The sequence below is a fragment of the Pelodiscus sinensis genome, chromosome 2 (genome assembly GCF_049634645.1).
Source record: "Pelodiscus sinensis isolate JC-2024 chromosome 2, ASM4963464v1, whole genome shotgun sequence".
NCBI classification, from domain to species: Eukaryota; Metazoa; Chordata; order Testudines; family Trionychidae; genus Pelodiscus; species Pelodiscus sinensis.
In genome coordinates this window covers 117,850,040-117,867,570 of record NC_134712.1, presented here as the reverse complement: position 1 = coordinate 117,867,570, position 17,531 = coordinate 117,850,040, and the positions used below count along the sequence as shown (strand labels likewise).

At 41.5% G+C, this 17,531-nt stretch overlaps 1 protein-coding gene across 1 annotated transcript in view; it reads right to left on the bottom strand.

The window, feature by feature from the left end:
• Positions 1 to 243: 243 nt before the first annotated feature.
• KDSR (3-ketodihydrosphingosine reductase) overlaps positions 244 to 17,531 on the bottom strand; it is a 46,192-nt gene continuing 28,904 nt past the window's right edge. The window contains exons 8-10 of the mRNA XM_006122887.4: positions 8,174 to 8,257; positions 4,220 to 4,321; positions 244 to 3,807 (exon numbers count right to left, since the gene is read on the bottom strand). Of these exons, the coding sequence (XP_006122949.1) occupies positions 3,688 to 3,807; positions 4,220 to 4,321; positions 8,174 to 8,257 (306 nt within the window). The 3' untranslated portion in view covers positions 244 to 3,687. The remainder of the gene's footprint in view (positions 3,808 to 4,219; positions 4,322 to 8,173; positions 8,258 to 17,531) is intronic.

The window sequence follows — 17,531 nt, the reverse complement described above, 5'->3', positions numbered from 1 at the left end:
TCCCACACCGGGATCTGCTAGCTAGCATAATCCTCTGCATATGTGCCAAGTTTCAATGAAGTTAATGAGCACTCTCATGCTCCCACAACTGATTTCCATATAAGATCAGGATTACTGAATGCTTTACAACACTGATGAATGGTGAGTGCAACACTAACAACTTATACAAAAACCTGTAAGCCATAGGCTAAGAGGGAGAGGGGTATATGAAGGGATTTAAATTTTGAACTTCAGAGTAAGCACTCTTGTTCCTCCATTTATTTTGAGAAATACAAAACATGAAAACTTACAGTTCTGGCACAAAAGCTTTTGAAGCAATAAACTCAAGGAAGGATAGGTTGTGTAAAAAAAGCCATCCATACACAATGTTACCATTTAAAAGTGCCTAGAATGTTTCACAGCAAACTTACATGTAACTACATATTTCCTTCTTTCCTTAGTAAATATTAAACCTACTTAAACTGTACATACACCAGAATTTTAGGTAATAAGTATAATGTCTAATAAGTCTAACTTTAAAGCAGTAACTAGAAACTAGATGAACCAGAAGAGAAAATTTTTGTCTCAACTATCAAAACTTAAATGGAATATTTAAGATCATTCAAGAAAAGGCATAACATTTGAGAGTGTTTATAACATCAATTACATATTGTCAATTTGACAAGAGTGGTAAATAGTATTTTGTTTTAAATTCTTCAGAGATCTGTGGCATTACTGAAAAAAATAGATGCAAGTATCTTTATTAAATTTAGCTGACAATCTGTAAACTGTCAGTCATTTTTTCCCCACAAGATTACAAAGTATTTTTGTTTTTAGTTCTTTCCCAATGTTTACAGCTTTATGCTAATGCCTTATTGGAACCACTTTGTTTTGATTATTTCCAAATTGTTTGTTAATGAAAGTAATGAACTGCAAAATCATAATGTATATGAAAGTCTGTCAGTTAACTAAATGCACTAGCTTGCACCAACAAAACTATGACATGTAAAGATCAAATTCTTTACTTACCTGGTTCACACTACTAAAACAGATATAGTGTCCAATATGCAAACCTTACTTAACTGTGGTATAACCTATGCTGTTGTAACCCCATAGTGCAGATGCAGACTACAGTGATGGAAGGTTTCTTTCATTGATGTAGGAACTCCACCTCCCCAAATGATTATAGCTAGATCAATGGAAACATTCTTAGATTCTTACACTTTAGGAGTTAGGTCATCATCACTGCAAATATTCGGGGGGTGTGGATTTTTCACACCTCTGTCAACCTATGTTTTAAGGCCATAGCCAAATGGAAGTACTTACAACCTACAAAGTGAAGCACATGCACATCTCTTTGTAGGATTTGGACACAGTTAAATTAATTCAGTAGTATTATCAAAACACAAAACTTAAAATGTAAGAGCAAGCACCATCCTTAATTTGGAATCTTCAACCAGCATTTTCAAGTGGCTAATGACAGGCTACCCAACTGATGATAAACAGGGCACAATTTTCAGTTCAGGTAACTCAATAAGTACTGAATACCCAAAATCTCAAGTTGCTTTTGATGTCAAAGCCTGAAGACCAAAATTTAAGTCAGAAAATCAATGTTATTTTTAGCATGTTGACAGAAATAGCAACTCATTGACTTGGTAGCTGGTTTGTACACTTTTATTTTCATCTTATTCTTTATTTATATTAAGGATTGGTATACTATACACACTATCAAGCTATATCAGGTCTGGAGAGCATGGCTGTAATGACTTCAGTAAACAAAGCAAACAATGACTGGATTTTAGTTTAAATGCTTCATAATACACAATCCATTATAAAACAGCACAGTAACTAATGTATACGCAAAATAGCTTCTGCTGTGAAACTCAGCAGTTTGGAATTGTAAGGACACCCACTATCCTCAAATCTATTCACTCTTATAATTTGAGGCATGCAATTGTTTACATATTTAAAGAGACACTCTGGTAAGTTGGCCCCCTATCTTAGACTTTGTGAAGAGTATTATTGTAAAGCCCAATACAAACATTCAGTCTCTTAATGAGAAACTGTCAGTAGGCTGTCAGTATGAACATTCCCCTATAGGATTTACAGAGCAAACACTGCAGCACTATGCTACTGCAAAAAATCCAATAAGCTAAATTAACTAATTGCCCTGAATATGCATGTGTATAAATAGTATCAATAATGAGATACATTTTAGAAGTTTATCCAATTAATAATGTAAGGTAAAAAAAAAATTACAACTTTTAGTGTCACACACATTAAACCATTCAGTACATGAGAGATACAGAGCACTAAAAAACAGTATCAATTTCACCCAATATTTGATTAAAATCTATTCCTGTGGAGAAAGTGAGAATGACAAATGTTACCAGCTAAGTTTTAAACTCTTTCAAAATATTGATTGAGAACAGGAAAGCCTGACATCTGAAAAAGTAGACATGTAACAAATATGAAAGATGCAGTTTTTGGAAACAAACAAAAAAGACAACTCATAGGCACTTACTGTAGAAGTCCAACTGAACAATAGATCATTCTCTTTATGCTATCATTGTTATGAATTTTCAGTGTTAGAAACTTAATTGTTAGAAAACACTAAGTTCAGTGTAGTTTGGCATAGATGTGAAGTGCCCTTAATTTCTATGTTCATCCAATAAAAACCAAGAGTGTGGAGTGTATTTTTAAACCAGACCGTGTCATCCCAACAAGTATATTTACATCGAGGGATAAATTAACCTGGAATACCATTTTGACCCTCCTGAAAGCTACATTCCTGCTACTGGAAGAGCCTAGCATTTTAAATTAACATTTTAATTACAACTGATTCTATAAACTATTTGTTTGGCTCATCATTTGCAGTTTAAAAGTGTGCATAATGGCAACATAAGCTACCTTTCTCTCCTCAGCTCAACTGACAAATAAAGGAGATAAATTAGAACATTATACATCAATTTGAAGTTAGACTTTAATTACTTCTTGTTCAAATAGTCTGATTTATTTAGAAGGTATTTCCAAAGATCAGAAAAATATTTCCTGGCATTTCTCAGTGGAGAACTGGGTTCTTCATCTCCCTTTAGAAGGGTATGCAGTTACGAAAGCATACCTCAACTACTCCCACACTGAGCAGCTTCGGATCATCTGAGTACTCCCACGTAAGGCTCCCATAGCCATCACTGTAGTGCATGATGAACACCATGAATCAGTCTGTTTACTTTTCCCATTGTCGGTAAATCAGTAATCAGAATATTCAAGGTTAAAATATGGTTGTGGAAATCTGTTAGGAACCTATACTCCCTCTTCAAGGAGAGTTCAAACTTCTTAGGTTCAATGTGTGATGGTACTTATCTTTATCCTTGCCTCTAAATATACCATCAAAGAAAGAAAACTTAAGTATTTGTCCAGAATTACCAGCAAATAACCCACTTTTGAGATTTTACTCTCACACTTATTGTCTCTAGATTCACAAACATCTCTTCAATTTAAACCATTGAAAAAATTGGTCTTCATTCACACTTTTGCATAGTTTTGGCATTTCCTGGGATTGTACTTTTGTTTTCTCTTTTACTTGCATTTCAAAGGAACTCATCTGTCATATAGAGCATTTAAATCAAAGTCTTCAGATGAGAAACTGAGTCCTATGTCACAGCAAGCTGTCCAAAATTAACATTCTTCTGATTCAGTGAGTAAAGATTATTTAGTTTTATCTGTATTTTCAGATTTTTCCCTTTGTATCATGCAGCGACGAACTATGCTGTCAAAACTTCCTAGGTAAAACAAACCGATGATGCGAAAAATGCCCATGCAAACAACCTGCAAGCACAGAGAGAAAGAACTTTCAGTTATTTCAATATGCTTTTTATTGCATGCTATACAATATGTTTGTTGTTACTTAATATGCACACACAGCATCATGAAGGTAAGCAATATAAAAGCAATGAATAAAATTGTAAATGAAAATGATCATTTTCATATAAAAGCTGGAGACTCATTAACAAACTCAAAACCTAGGGCATAGGATTACTAATTTCAGCTTTGCCTACAACTCACCCTGAAGCCCTGGATAAATGAGTCAACATATCTGTGCCACAAATTTCATATTTGTACAATATTCACTTATCTAACAGCGGTGAAGGATCATGGTGTGTAGAGTATTTGAAAATGTAAAGTATGACTAAATCTTTTAATAAATATGGTTAAAAATTACAGTATCTCCAGATCTTACCTGCTGAAGAGCTTCAGTAATAGAAGTGACTGGTGACATTCCACTGGTCAGTATTGATAGCATATAACCATCTGAGCCCATAAAACTGTTAAAGTTTCCTTGCTGGGAAAGAGGGGAAATTAAAAAACAAAAAAAAAAAGATTACCAAATGCAAAATTCTCTGATAATTGTTTTAAAAGTAATATAACCAAACAGATTGGTTAGTTTATGGTTCTTGCTGTATATCCATTCCATTAACTCAACAGGGACAAGTACTGTAAAGTAACACTAATACAAAAGAAATGTAAGAATTAAAACAAAATTAAAAAAATCAGTATTTAAAGATGTGTTAGAGATATTGCTCAGCTACCGATAGCATGCAGGTTTTTGCCTAGAGAGTGCAGAAAAATTATAAAGGAACACTGATCATTTATAAACAGGCTTCAAGGTCAGTACTAAATTCTTCTACAATCAGGAGACTCTGTAATGCTAGAATCCAAAGAGAACGAAACACTATTTTGTTCCTTATCAAGGTTAGCCTCCTGAAGCTAGATGCTGTTCATTTGGTATTTCATTTCAAGTGGGGTTAGACACCAGATATTCCTTCACCTACACTGTATGGGCTTGTCTAGACTGCATTTCTCTATCGAAAGAGAAATGAAAATGAAGCAGATAGAAAATTCAAATGAAGTGCGGATTTACAAATCTCACGCTTCATTTGCATAATTGCAGACTGGGTCCTTTTGGGAAAAAACCCTTTTTCGAAAGAACCCAGGAGTATGAGTTCTTTCGAAAAAGGGTTTCCCCCCCCCCGAAAGAACCCTGTAAAAACTGTGTGTGTGGGGGGGGGGGGAAGGGTTTCGAAAAAGCACTCACACACGATTATGCAAATGAAGTGCAAGATTTGTAAATCCGTGCTTCATTTGAATTTCAATCTACTTCATTTGCATTCCTCTTTTGAGAGAGGAATGCAGTCTAGACATAGCCTGTGTGTCAAAATAGGCAACAGTTTTTACCTTCACGTCATGTTGGATGGTTGTGCCCAGAGCGGTCCTGTCTGTAGGACAGTTCAGGGCATCTGCACTGGGCCCACCCACACTCACCACAGCAGACGCAGCACCCTGTTCTGCCCTCTTCCAGCTAGGGCACTCTGCTTCACCATGCGGGTGAGAAGCGGAACACTCTGGGCCTGGCCCCAGCCTGCTCTCATCTCCCAAGTGATGTGGGATTGGGGGAACAGAATGGAGTGGACTGGGGCTAGAGCTGGCTGAGAGATGAGCCTAACAAGTTGCTGGGTTCCTTTAATTCCCACAGTTCCTGCCACCACAGTGAGTGTGGGAGGCCCCAATTTCCTGCTGCCACTCCATGCCAGATCCCCCAGATCACATCTCTATAGAGATGGGACTTTGGGGAAGGGATGCAATGGGCAAGGGAGGGGGCAGGAAGAGGCCTAGTGCGGGTGGACCAGGGGCAGAACTTGGGGGAAGGGAAGAAGTGATGGTGTGAGGTCTAGAAAACGACCTATGAGGGAAGACTAAAATATTTGGGCTTGTTTAGTTCAGAAGAGAGAAGACTGAGAGGGGAGGGGACATAGCAGTTTTTAAGTATCTAAAAGGGTGTTACAAGGAAGAGGGAGAAAAATTGTTCACCTTGGCCTCTGATCATAGGACAAGAAGCAATGGGCTTAAATTGCAGTAAGGGAAGTTTAGGTTGGACAGTAGGAAAAGTTTCCTAACTGATAGGATAGTTAAACACTGGAATAAATTGCTTAGGGAGGTTGTGGAATCTCCATCACTAGAGATATTTAAGAGCAGGTTGGCTAGACATCTAGCAGGGATGATCTAGCTTGTGCTTGGTCCTGCCCTGAGGGCCGGGGACTGGACTTGATGACCTCTTAAGATCCCTTCCAGTTTTAGTATTCTATGATTCTGTGAGGTCTTGGGCGGGTTGCCTCGGGCCCTATGCCCCCCCCCTCACCCCGGGATGGGTCTGGTAGCAACCTAAAACAAGTTGTAGTGTGCTTAAGCACCTGAATAAAGATGTTCAAAATCAAAGTGCACATGGAAAGCTGAACAAATCCAGGGGTTAATGACGAAGGGTGACAGCCATCTTTTTCATACATATGCAAGCATAACTGTGCACCTACCATCTAGCACAGTGTTTCTAAAACTGTGTTCTGAGGCACACTGGTGTGCCACAAGGCAGTCGGAGGTATGCCACAGAGAACTACAGAGTTCAAAATGACTACCCTTAAAGGGGCAGATGACTTTTTTTTGGCTCAATAACTGCCCCCCACACACGTACGTGTGTGTGTGTGTGTGTGTGTGTGTGTGTGTGTGTGTGTGTGTGTGCACACGTGCTCAACAAAAAATCCTTGGTGTTCCTCAAAAAAATTACTGCAGTTCATAAGCCTGAGGCTCTACTCTAAAAATTTGAAATTAAGCATGTGGAAGGAGATTTAATATTAGTTAAGATACAACATTTTCAAGTAAGTAAAAGTAGACCTGTCCATCCAGCGGTCTTTAATTGGTATGATTTGTTTTTATATATGGCATATTATGAAAAATGGTATTTAACTACCAAGAACAAAATGTAGCCGTGTTAGTCTGGTGTAGCTGAAACAAAATACAGGACTATGTAGCACTTTAAAGACTAACAAGATGGTTTATTAGATGATGAGCTTTCGTGGGCCAGACCCACTTCCTCAGATCTGAGGAAGTGGGTCTGGCCCACGAAAGCTCATCATCTAATAAACCATCTTGTTAGTCTTTAAAGTGCTACATAGTCCTGTATTTTGTTTCAAGAACAAGAAGATCTCACTGAACAAATAGTGAAATGGTCTCCAAGAATATTACTGTACCGTTAACTAAAGCAAATAATTTAATGCTCAGGCAGACTCACTGTGAAAATACTGGAAAATAAATATTTTATTCTTATATTGTTAGCCTGGATAACCTTTATGAAAGTAACAGAAAGATACCATAATAATTTGACTCTTTTCCTTTTTATTTATTTTTTTGACATACCTAGACATTCTGAAACAGTGTTCTGCACTGAATTATCTTGGCCATAGGGTTTATTTTTTTCATGTTGTTATCTGGAAATAGCTAAGGCATGTTGGTGAAGACTCAAAAAAACTTCACACACATATTTGGTGCACTTTTAGATCAAGTTTTTAAAGTAAGAAAGGGATAACCTCTCCCTTTCTGGAACTATAAATTCTACTACTGGGGTTATAGTTGTCAGTTGAATATATTAAGAACTGAAACACAATTTGATAGTATCTGGCTGCAAGCAAAGATGATGATGCTTTATTCTCATGACTTCTTTCCAGGAAATAGGTTTAAGGCACTTCTCTTAATGTCATTTCTCTTTATGCTCTAAGAATGAAGATCCTGTAGCACAAGTCTCTGAAGAAGATCAGAAATACTGATGCTAGAAACAGATGCTAAAAACATAGATGTCTCCATTGCTACAACCAGTGGGATTTTCTGCACTGTGATTACTCACAAATGAAATACTCGATCACACTAGAATACTGTGAATTTCTGTACAGTTACTTCAGTGCCATTTGATCTTAATTTGATTGTAATCCGAAAAATGAAGGCTTCCTTGGCTCATCAGGCAAGTTATTTTTTTTACCAGCCATCTGATGCATGGAAAACATATTTATAATGTTTTAAAACATTCACAATTTTTGTTTGTGTCCTATGACATTACTGCATTATGTTTTGTGAGCAGAACTGCCAAACACATGTTATTTCCAAGGGATTAAATTAAAGGTATTTAGGGACTAGTGATAAAAGGGAAATAAAGAAATGCTAAATGACATTCTGGTACAAAAATAAAAGTAACATTCCATGTAGGAAAAATGTTTTATATTACATTATTCTTATTTGTATCTTAAGCAAGTACTTCATGCAACCATTTCCCATCCCATGTCTCCCCTCAAGACCTTATTAAAAATATACTTACTATGGCATCTTTAACAAGAACTCTGGCAACCTGTTCTGCTTGGCAAACAGATGAAGTTTCGGATATTAGTTTAGTCTCTAAAGGCTTTAAAAAAATATAGAAGTATGATTATAAATATCATTATTCTGACAACTCTCACAAGATAAAAGCTCAGTTACCGTTCTTTGTGTTGTGTAATTTACCTGCCTCAGGTTTTAGTGGTGTGTCTACACAGCAGGGCTTAGCTTAATTTGCATAGCTTATTTCGAGTTAGGTCAATTGTGTAGCTTATTTCAAAATTGTAAGTGTCTACACAGCACTTACAGAGCACTCTTTCTCTGACTTCCCTTATTCCTCATACAATGAGGGTTACAGAAGTCGGAGTAAGAAGTTCTCCAGCTTGACAGTATTTCAACATTTATTTCAAAACAATTGACTGCTATGTAGACATGGACTAAGTTACTTTGAAATAACACTAGTTATTTCAAAATAATGTTGCTGAGTAGACATATCCTAAGTGAACTGGCAGCAATTTAGATTCACTGTACCAATACTGTTAACAAAAGACACCACATAGACTGTCAGATACATTTTCTCCTTTTATAAAGGTAAAGGCACCATCTCATCAAATAAAGGACAACTTCATAAAAGGTGTCAACGCTCTGTTTGCTTTTGGTTACTTGTAATATTTTACCATAACAGAATATTTAAAATAATAATTCCTCAAGTATTGTAGTCTTAAATGAAATATTAGAATTATCAAACATCTGTAGCATATATTGGAAATTTAAACTGCTTTCCATTAACAAGAAAATACTTTAAGATGTACAAAACAAGAAATAATTAAAAGTGCAATTTTCTGTACACAGTATCCTTCAAAAATCCACTTTTGCATCTCCTAACCTTTCGAGGGGATATCGGAAATTCACATGAAGTTCTGCACTTCTCAAATGAAGCAGCTGAGATGCTACATTAATGCCTTTGAGGCAACTTGGCATCTATCATTTAGATCACATTTGATTTAATAGACCTGTTACAAGAACAGAAACAAACCAATGTGGCATGCTTAGCTCTTGGGCAGGTGGGCAATTTTATATCTCAAGCACAATACTGTGAGAACTTCTGTTGAAGTTTCAATAGCGAAGACTGGAAGTTACAATGCAACTCCATGTAAGTTAAATACAGAAACTACTTTAGTGTAACATTGAGGTTGCACAGTCAAAACTTAAAGAGTAAGGAAATATCTATGTTAAGATCATACACACAAGCTGAACTCTGCTCCACTGTGCATTTCCATTATAAGAGAATCTTTAGAGCCCTGCAAATTCCTGGATACGAGAGGGTTACTCACTCTGTACAGTAACTGACATTCTTCAAGATGGGGGACCCTGTGAGTGCTCCACCTTAGGTGTTTTGGCACCACAGTGCACCTGGCTGGAAGATTTTACTAGCAATGGCTTTGACAGCTAGCTCACACATGCGCCAAAATGCTACACGCACTAGGTGGCTAATGTGCATGCGTGAGGTACGATCGCCTCAGTTCCTTCTCTGCCCCCAGAAAAGTATGGAAATAGTACCAAAGCAGAGGAGAGGAAGAGTTGGTGGTGGAGCACCCACAGGGACACCTATCTCGAAGAATGTTAGTTACTGCAGAGGGTGAGTAACCCTCTCTTCTTCAAGAAGTGTCCCTGTGGGTGCTCCACCTTAGGCGACTACAAGCAGTTTATCTACTGGAGGTGGGAGCTTCGGACAGTGAATTGTCCTTTTGGCCCGTGGTCAGGATGGTATGTCTGAATACAGTTCCTCTGGACACGTAGGAGTCCAGAACATAGTGAGCAGTGAACGTATGAGTAGACCACCAGTTGGCCGATTTGCACATATTGAACAGGAAGATGCCCTGTACATAGGCTGTTGATGCTGCCATGGCCCTGGTCGAATGTGCACAAAGTTGTGCAGGTGTTTTTTTTAACCAAAGGTTGAATATACTATTCTTATGCATTGAATTATCCATTTTAAGATCCTCTGGGAGGAGAAGGGGTGTCCCCGGGATTGTTCGGTGGTTGATATGAATAACTTGTTGGTTTTCCTAATTTGCTTGATTCTTTCCAGGTAGAATGCAATGGCCCTCTGTAAATCCAGAGTATGGAGCGTGGCCTCTGGTTGGCGTGAGGTTTGGGAAAAAAAAAAGAGGTAAAATTACTAGGTTTGTTACAGTGGAAAGCAGAGGGCACCTTTGGCAGGAACCTAGGGTGAAGTTGGAGGACTACCTTGTCCTTATGAAAGTCCTTAGTTCGAATTAACTGTTACACCTCATTCCATTTAAATCCCAGGCTTCACTTGCAATTTCGAATGCCTACATTAGCCTCCCTAGTTCGAACTAAGGGGCTAGTGTAGACATACCCTGTTAGCGTTTATAATGGCTATTGTTTGTTGATGTGTGGGCCTCTTGATTAGGCAGTCATCGAAGTAAGGAAAAATAATGATGCTCTACCTCCTGAGGAAGGCCGTGACCATGGCTAGTCTTGGAAAATACTCAAGGGGCCATGGAAAGACCAAAAGGAAGGACTTGATTTTGGTAGCATTCTTGTCATATCATGAACCTCAGGAATTTCCTGTAGGCAGGATGTATGGTTGTGTGAAAATATATGTTCTGAAGGTTGAGGGCTGAGAACTAGTCCCCTTTGTCCAGTGCTGGTATAACAGTTGCAAGAGTCACCATTCTGAATTTGCTGTTGCGGACAAACTTGTTGAGATTTCTGAGATCTAAAATTGGCCTCCAGCTGCCTGTTTTCTTGGTAGTTAGAAAACAGTTGGAATAGAACCCACCTCCCCGATATTCTGTGGGAATTGGTTCTACTGCCCCTAGGCTGAGCAGCTTTTGTATCTCTGCTTGTAACAGGGGCTCATGAGGGGGACTGGATAGGAGGTTGTATAGGGGGGTTAGATGTAAAAGGAATTGTGTAGCCCAATTTGATGATCTTGAGAACCCATTTGTCTGTAGTAATAAAGGCCCACTGTTGGTAAAAGGGTCTTGGTGATGGAAGATTGTGTTTGAAGGCCCTGAATCTTTGGAGTGGTCACTCAGACCCCCGATCAAAACTTCAAATCTGCTGTTTGAAGTGGGCAGAGTATTGGAAGACTGGTTGTGTTGATGCCTCCTTCTGTTGGGACGTTGCTTGGGCCTGTTGTCATATGGCCTCTGATGTTGCCTGTGATAGTTTAAGTCTCTTGGTCTTTGGTATGGGGTGTATCTGCGTCTTATTAGGTGGGGTGTACATGTCTAAAGTATGCAAATGTGGTACAGGAATCTTTGAGTAACACATTGTAGCAAATAGTTGGTTATTATCGAAAGGGGAGATCCAAAAGAATTACAGACAAAGATGGAGGGACTCCCGATGATTGTAACCATGACACTCTGTGCATTACTACTGCTGTAGTTGTGATCCTAGCTGCTTTATCCACCAAATCCACTGCAGCCTGGAGAGCTGTTTTTGCTCTGGATTGGCCCTCTTTGATGATGGGTTGGAGTTGAGGTCTTTTGTTTTCATGAAGGTCCTGTAAGAGATCTTGTAAACTGGAGTAATTTACATAATCATAGTTAGCCAGAAAGGCAGTGCAAGTTGATATTCTGATCTGAAGGGTGACAGAGGGAGTATACTTTCTGACCAAAGAGATCCAGTTGTTTGTGCTCTTTCTTTTCAGGCGTAGACTTGTATTGAGGGCATTTTGACCTGTGATGAACAGAGTCCACGACCAAGGAGTTTGGATGGGAATATGAAGAGAAAATCCATCCCTTTTGCAGGAACAAAGCATTTTCTATCTGCTGTCTGGTTGGGGGAGATAGAGGCTAGTGTCTGCCAGAGTAGTTCCATGCTTCCATGATAGCCTCGTTGATGGATAATGCTATCTTTGAGGATGTATCTGGTTGGAGTATTTTGAGTAATTTGTATTGTGTGATTTGCACTTCTTGGAGTGCGATGTCCTGAGACTGAGCCACTCATTTGAATAATTCTTGGAATTGTTTCAGGTCATCTGTTGGTGGAGAGGGTGATACTTGGAAAACTGCCTCATCTGGAGCAGCAGAAGACCCATGTGACTGTGAAGAGCTCTCTGAATCCGACTGAGGTAACTTATCATCATGTGTGGTATCTGCCTGGGTTATTACCAAAGAAGGGGGACGAGACTATGACAAATGTGCCCTGGTAGCCAGAGACTGTGTAGCGGTATGCACTGGTGTAGAGGCTCGTGTACCTTGTGGGGAATGGTGATGGGAGGAGCGGGGGCAATATTGGTGCCATGGCTCCCAGAGAGGCCACTGAGGTGGAAGCTGTTGCGATGGATATAGCCATGGGGGGTTAAACCATGCAAGTTGAGGGGGTTGTTGAAAGGGATGGTGCCAGGTGGAGTGCCATGAAGCCACTGAGCCCGTTGGGGATGAGTGGTGTGATGAAAATCTCCTCCCTCGTCCACTGCCATGTTCAGTTTGTGGTGACAACGGTGTGGGAGAATAAGAAAAAAATTTCTCCACTTTGTCTATACGGGCTAGAATGAGGTAACATTGGAGAGCATGGTGAAGCTACTCCCTGCACTGGTGGAGATAGTGTGCCCGAGTGTGCCCGATTGTGGGTCTTTTTGTAAATGGCATGTCTTATTAGCCACTTTCTTATGCTCTGGTGCTGGAGAGTTTTAATTCCAGCTATTGGGAACTGGCTTGTTTGATCAGTGCTGGGATGCCTCCGTGGATGCCAGCGGCGGCATTTCCTGTTTTGTCGGTGCCGGTTGGCTAGCCACATTGGCAGCTGCTGAGGGGGTAGGCTGCCGTTTCGGTTTCAACTCAGCTCTCTTAGCTGAAGTCAGTTTTCGCTTCTCCACGGTGCTGAAAGTAGTCGGCACCAGGGAACGGGTGCCCCGGGACATTGCAGGCAGTGATCATGCTGGGGAAACCCATGGTGCTCGAGAGCCTCTGTGGGATGATAAACTAACCCTCTCATGGGGCTTTGAGTGTGCCTGCATCTCTGGGGATTTATCTCCTGATAGTTGGAGGAGATTTCTCCCAAAGGAGTTTCTTCAGCACATGATGATTATTTTCCTTCAGAAAAAGGGTGCAAAGAAGAGCTAAGGAGATGCAAGTCAGAACAGAAGCCACTGAGCATATGCTAAAGCTCATGAAAGACCAAAATGAGATGCTGAAGTGTCTTATCAAGATGCGGCATGAACAGAACCAAAGGCCTCCCTATCAGCACATGCAGAATTCTTTTCACAGCAACCTTCCCTCTACGCTCATTTTCACAGTCAGATAATGTTTTTTCCCAGCATACTTCACTCCCTGTCAAAGTAGTAGTGACCAACAACTGGACGTTAACACCTTTCCAATAACAAGATATCAAAGATAAATGTGCTGTAGGTTTCCATGAGTCTATCATGTGTGACACAACCCTCACCAATCACTCTGGCCCCTATGAAGACCTGCAATATCCCTTGGGTATTATGGGAATGCCTTGCTCAGGATAATCAGTGATAGGAGGCAGGGAAGCAACCCCAACACACAGAAGTGTCAGCACCCCTCATTGTCAAATTGGTTCTTCAGAGCCTCTCTGATATTGATGGCCACCCTGTGGCCGACAGCACGAGTGTCTGGATATTCAAGTTATATGTTCAGGCACTAGGTCTCATTGTTCCAGCCACAGGCAAACATCTCACCCTTATTCATACACAAATTATGTAAGCAGCAGCATGTAGCCACCACCTTGGGGATGTGATCCTCTAAAAGGTCCAGACTGCCATAGACAGAGCTCCATCTCCCTTTCAAGCTGCCCAAGTTACATTCAACAACCATGTGGCATCAGTTTAGCTTGTTGTTGGAACCACTCCTTACTGCTGTTCAGGTGTCCCATATAAGGCTTCATGAGCCAGGGCACTGTAAGGGGTAAGCTGTATTACCTAGGATCTCTGTGGGCATTTCCATATCCCCCTCTAATTTTCTGATCTGGAAAGTCCCAGCATGCAGCTTTTTGGATAGACCACTGTTCCTGAAGATGCTGGCATCACATCTTTCAAGACCACCCTGCATTTATGTCTCTGAAATGCCCACAGCGATCCACAAGTGCCTGATACACCAGGGAGAAGTACTCCTTATGACTGATGTACTATACTCTGAAACAAGGTGTGGGTGGTGCTATAATGGGAATTCGTGCTCTTGATTGCCCTGCCAGAGTTTGGAAAGCTCATTTCAGCAAAGCCAGCCACTATGTCATCTACATTTTCAGAGTCGCAGTCTTATGCAACAAAATGTGATTTATAGCTCTGCACACTTGCATAAATGCTGCCCAGATGGTCTACTTCCCCACTCCAAAATGATGTGCAACTGAACAGTAGCCAGCTTCCACAAAACAATTGCAACACACGTCTCTACCGAGAAAGCAGCTCTCATTCAGGAATCCTTGTGCGGCAGTTCAGGTGCCAATACAGCACACAGCTCCAGGAAGATTGCTTCCTGCATCCAAAAGTTCTGTAGCCATTGGTCTTCATTGCACACCTGCATAACTAGGGCTCACCAAGCGATGGTGAGCCCCGCTCGCCTGCCGCGCGGCTCTGCGCATGCACAGATCATTCTGCGCCAGCTCTTCCGGGGTGTAATCTACTCGCCACGGGCAAGTAGATTACATTATTTGTCGAGCCCTGTGCATGACAATGCAATCCCACCACTTAGTGCTGGCTTCCCTAGCCCAAAAGTGACACACTACTGTGCACAGCTGCTCTGAGATAGCACAATTCAATCCCACTTCACTGCTGTCCCTGGCACCTCACATTGTTGTCCACATCCAAGTCTTTGTCCTCTGTTATTAAGTGCATAAGGAGCTTTCCTGCAGTGCGTGATGTTCTAAACACACTAAATACAACATGAGAGAGAAGTCTGGGATCCAAGATTTCTCACAGCAGATGCTAGAGGTTGCAGCAAGAACTCATTCAAGTGGCGCAAAAGCAAGCCAGAAGCCCCAGGAGTGTTGGGAAGCAAAGAGGTGGCTAACAGGATGTTTTTCATGTTCCCAAAATGCCTAGTGCTATGTTGTGTGTTCCCACAGTGCTTAGCAACTAGAGGTGACACCAGACACTTTAAGATGCTTACCCACATTGCTTTCCTCCTTCCGTCAGTAGGGGAGCTAAGAAAGTGGCCATATGTTGACAAAGGGTGATCAGGTTTGGTGAGTTTTCAGTTTTGGAGATTTTTTCATGTCAACAGCAATTTTTTCATCCCCAAACCTTTCCTGACTCAGCCTATCCCCTGGCAGTGCAAGGGTAAGCTGGCTGGGAACAGGCAGTGCACAATTCACCCTATGTAGAGCTCCTAACTGCCTCACATAGGAAACATTGGTTAAATATGAATCCAGTGTTTGCAGAACAGCTCTACCATGCCTTAGAGGGATAGAGGCATCAGAAGGGAGGTGCTGCAGTGGCAGATCCAATATGGTTGAAACCACCACAGTGCTATTTACCAGCTCCAAGGGAGGAGGAAAAGGAGAAGGAGGAAGAGGTTTATATGATGCAACTTCACACACATGAATTAAAGATTTTAAAACAAAATGGTCAAGAGAATTTTAACCACCAACATGTTCCATCATTGGAGACAGAAAACATGGTGGCCTGAACTGCTAATGAGTTAAGCTTAGTCCTGGAACCACTGTCAACAATACTGAACTGCCTGCGCAAGTGGGGGGCATTAGTCCATGAATAATGAACGAGAGAAGCGAACAACAGAATTAAGTTATCAAATATTAATAAGCAAGATCCTTAAGCAAAGGGGAAAAGCTAGCTGTAAAAAAACAAACAAAAAAAAACAAATAGTAAGATGAAGTCACTAAAGTTTGCTTAAATAAAATTAAATTTAGGACTAGATTTTTTCCTTTAATACACCCCTCAGAAAGCCTGTTTACCAAATGAATCATAAAAACCAAAGAAGTCTATTCTAAACACAAACTACTTATTGAATAATAAAAGGTATTTGTCTTATAATTCCTTGCTTGAAATGGGATCAGTCACAAGAGAGATAAGAGGTATAAAACTAGAAGGGACCCAAGAATTTACAAAACTAAATGACTTTCCAATGTACATAAATATTGTTGTAAATTAGATATCTAATTCGGCATTAGGGATGTTAAATATATCAATTAATTAACTAATCCAATAGTCGATGGGATTTCCATCTATTATTCAATCAGGACTAGCATGTTCCACCTTTGAAATGTTCCACCTGTTGGGGATCTTGTACATTTCAAAGCAAAAGTTCCCACATGGAGTCTGGGGTGAGTGGGGGACTCATCGCTGGCCACAGGCTCCGTGCAGTGTTCCAACTTTGAAATATACAAGAGTCCCCGCTGGGGCTCTTGTACATTTTTAAGAGGAAGTGCCCCTGCTTCACCTCTGCCCCGTCCCACGGAGCTGGGGGGAGCTGGCTTAAAAGCACCCCTTCTGCTTCCACCCCTTGCTGCCTCTTTGTGATAGAGACCAGGAAGATGCGGAGCGGCTTCTCGCCGCTCCGCGTCCTCCGCCGCTCCACATCTCCCTGGTCTGCTGGGGGGGGGGGGGGGGGGGGGGAGGGGCAGCTAGTGCCCCCCCTTAGCAGACCAGGCTTTTCTCGACGCTGATCAGTTTCAGCAGCAGCCGACTTGGGGACACCTGGGGTAGAGCAGCTGGGGTGCTGCCAGGTTGGTCCCGTAGCGCCAACGAGCGGCGCTGCGGGACCAACCCAGCAGCACCCCAGCTGCTCTGCCCCAGGCGTCCCCAAGAGCAGTTGGGGTGCTGCTGGGTTGGTCCCGCCGCGCCAAGGGTCGGCGCTACCAGACCAACCCAGCAGCACTCCAGCTGCTCTGCCCCAGGCGTGTCCGATTCAGCTGCTCCTGGTCAGTTTCAACAGCGGCTGAATCGGAGACATCTGGGGTACAATATATACCAGTTCTGACTTACATACAAATTCAACTTAAGAACAAACCTACAGTCCCTATCTTGTACGTAACCCGGGGACTGCCTGTATTCAGTTTAAAACTTCAACATGAACCCTAGCCATGTAGCTCTTTAAAAAGTTAAGCTTTTGGTTTTGGTGATCTGCTCTTGAAGGTCTGGTAAGGAGGCACAACTTAATCTACAGTGAACCCTCGTTTATCGCGGTAGATAGGTTCCAAACCCGACCGCGATAGATGAAAATCCGCGAAGTAGGATCCTCAAAGCCTCGGGGGAAGCCGGCCGGGGGGCATCCCAGGCGCGCCTGGGCTGCTCCCCCGCCGGAGCCCCTCCGCGGCTTTCAAAGCCTCCGGGGAAGCCGGCGGGGGGCATCCCAGGCGCGCCTGGGCTGCTCCCCCGCCGGAGCCCCTCCGCGGCTTTCAAA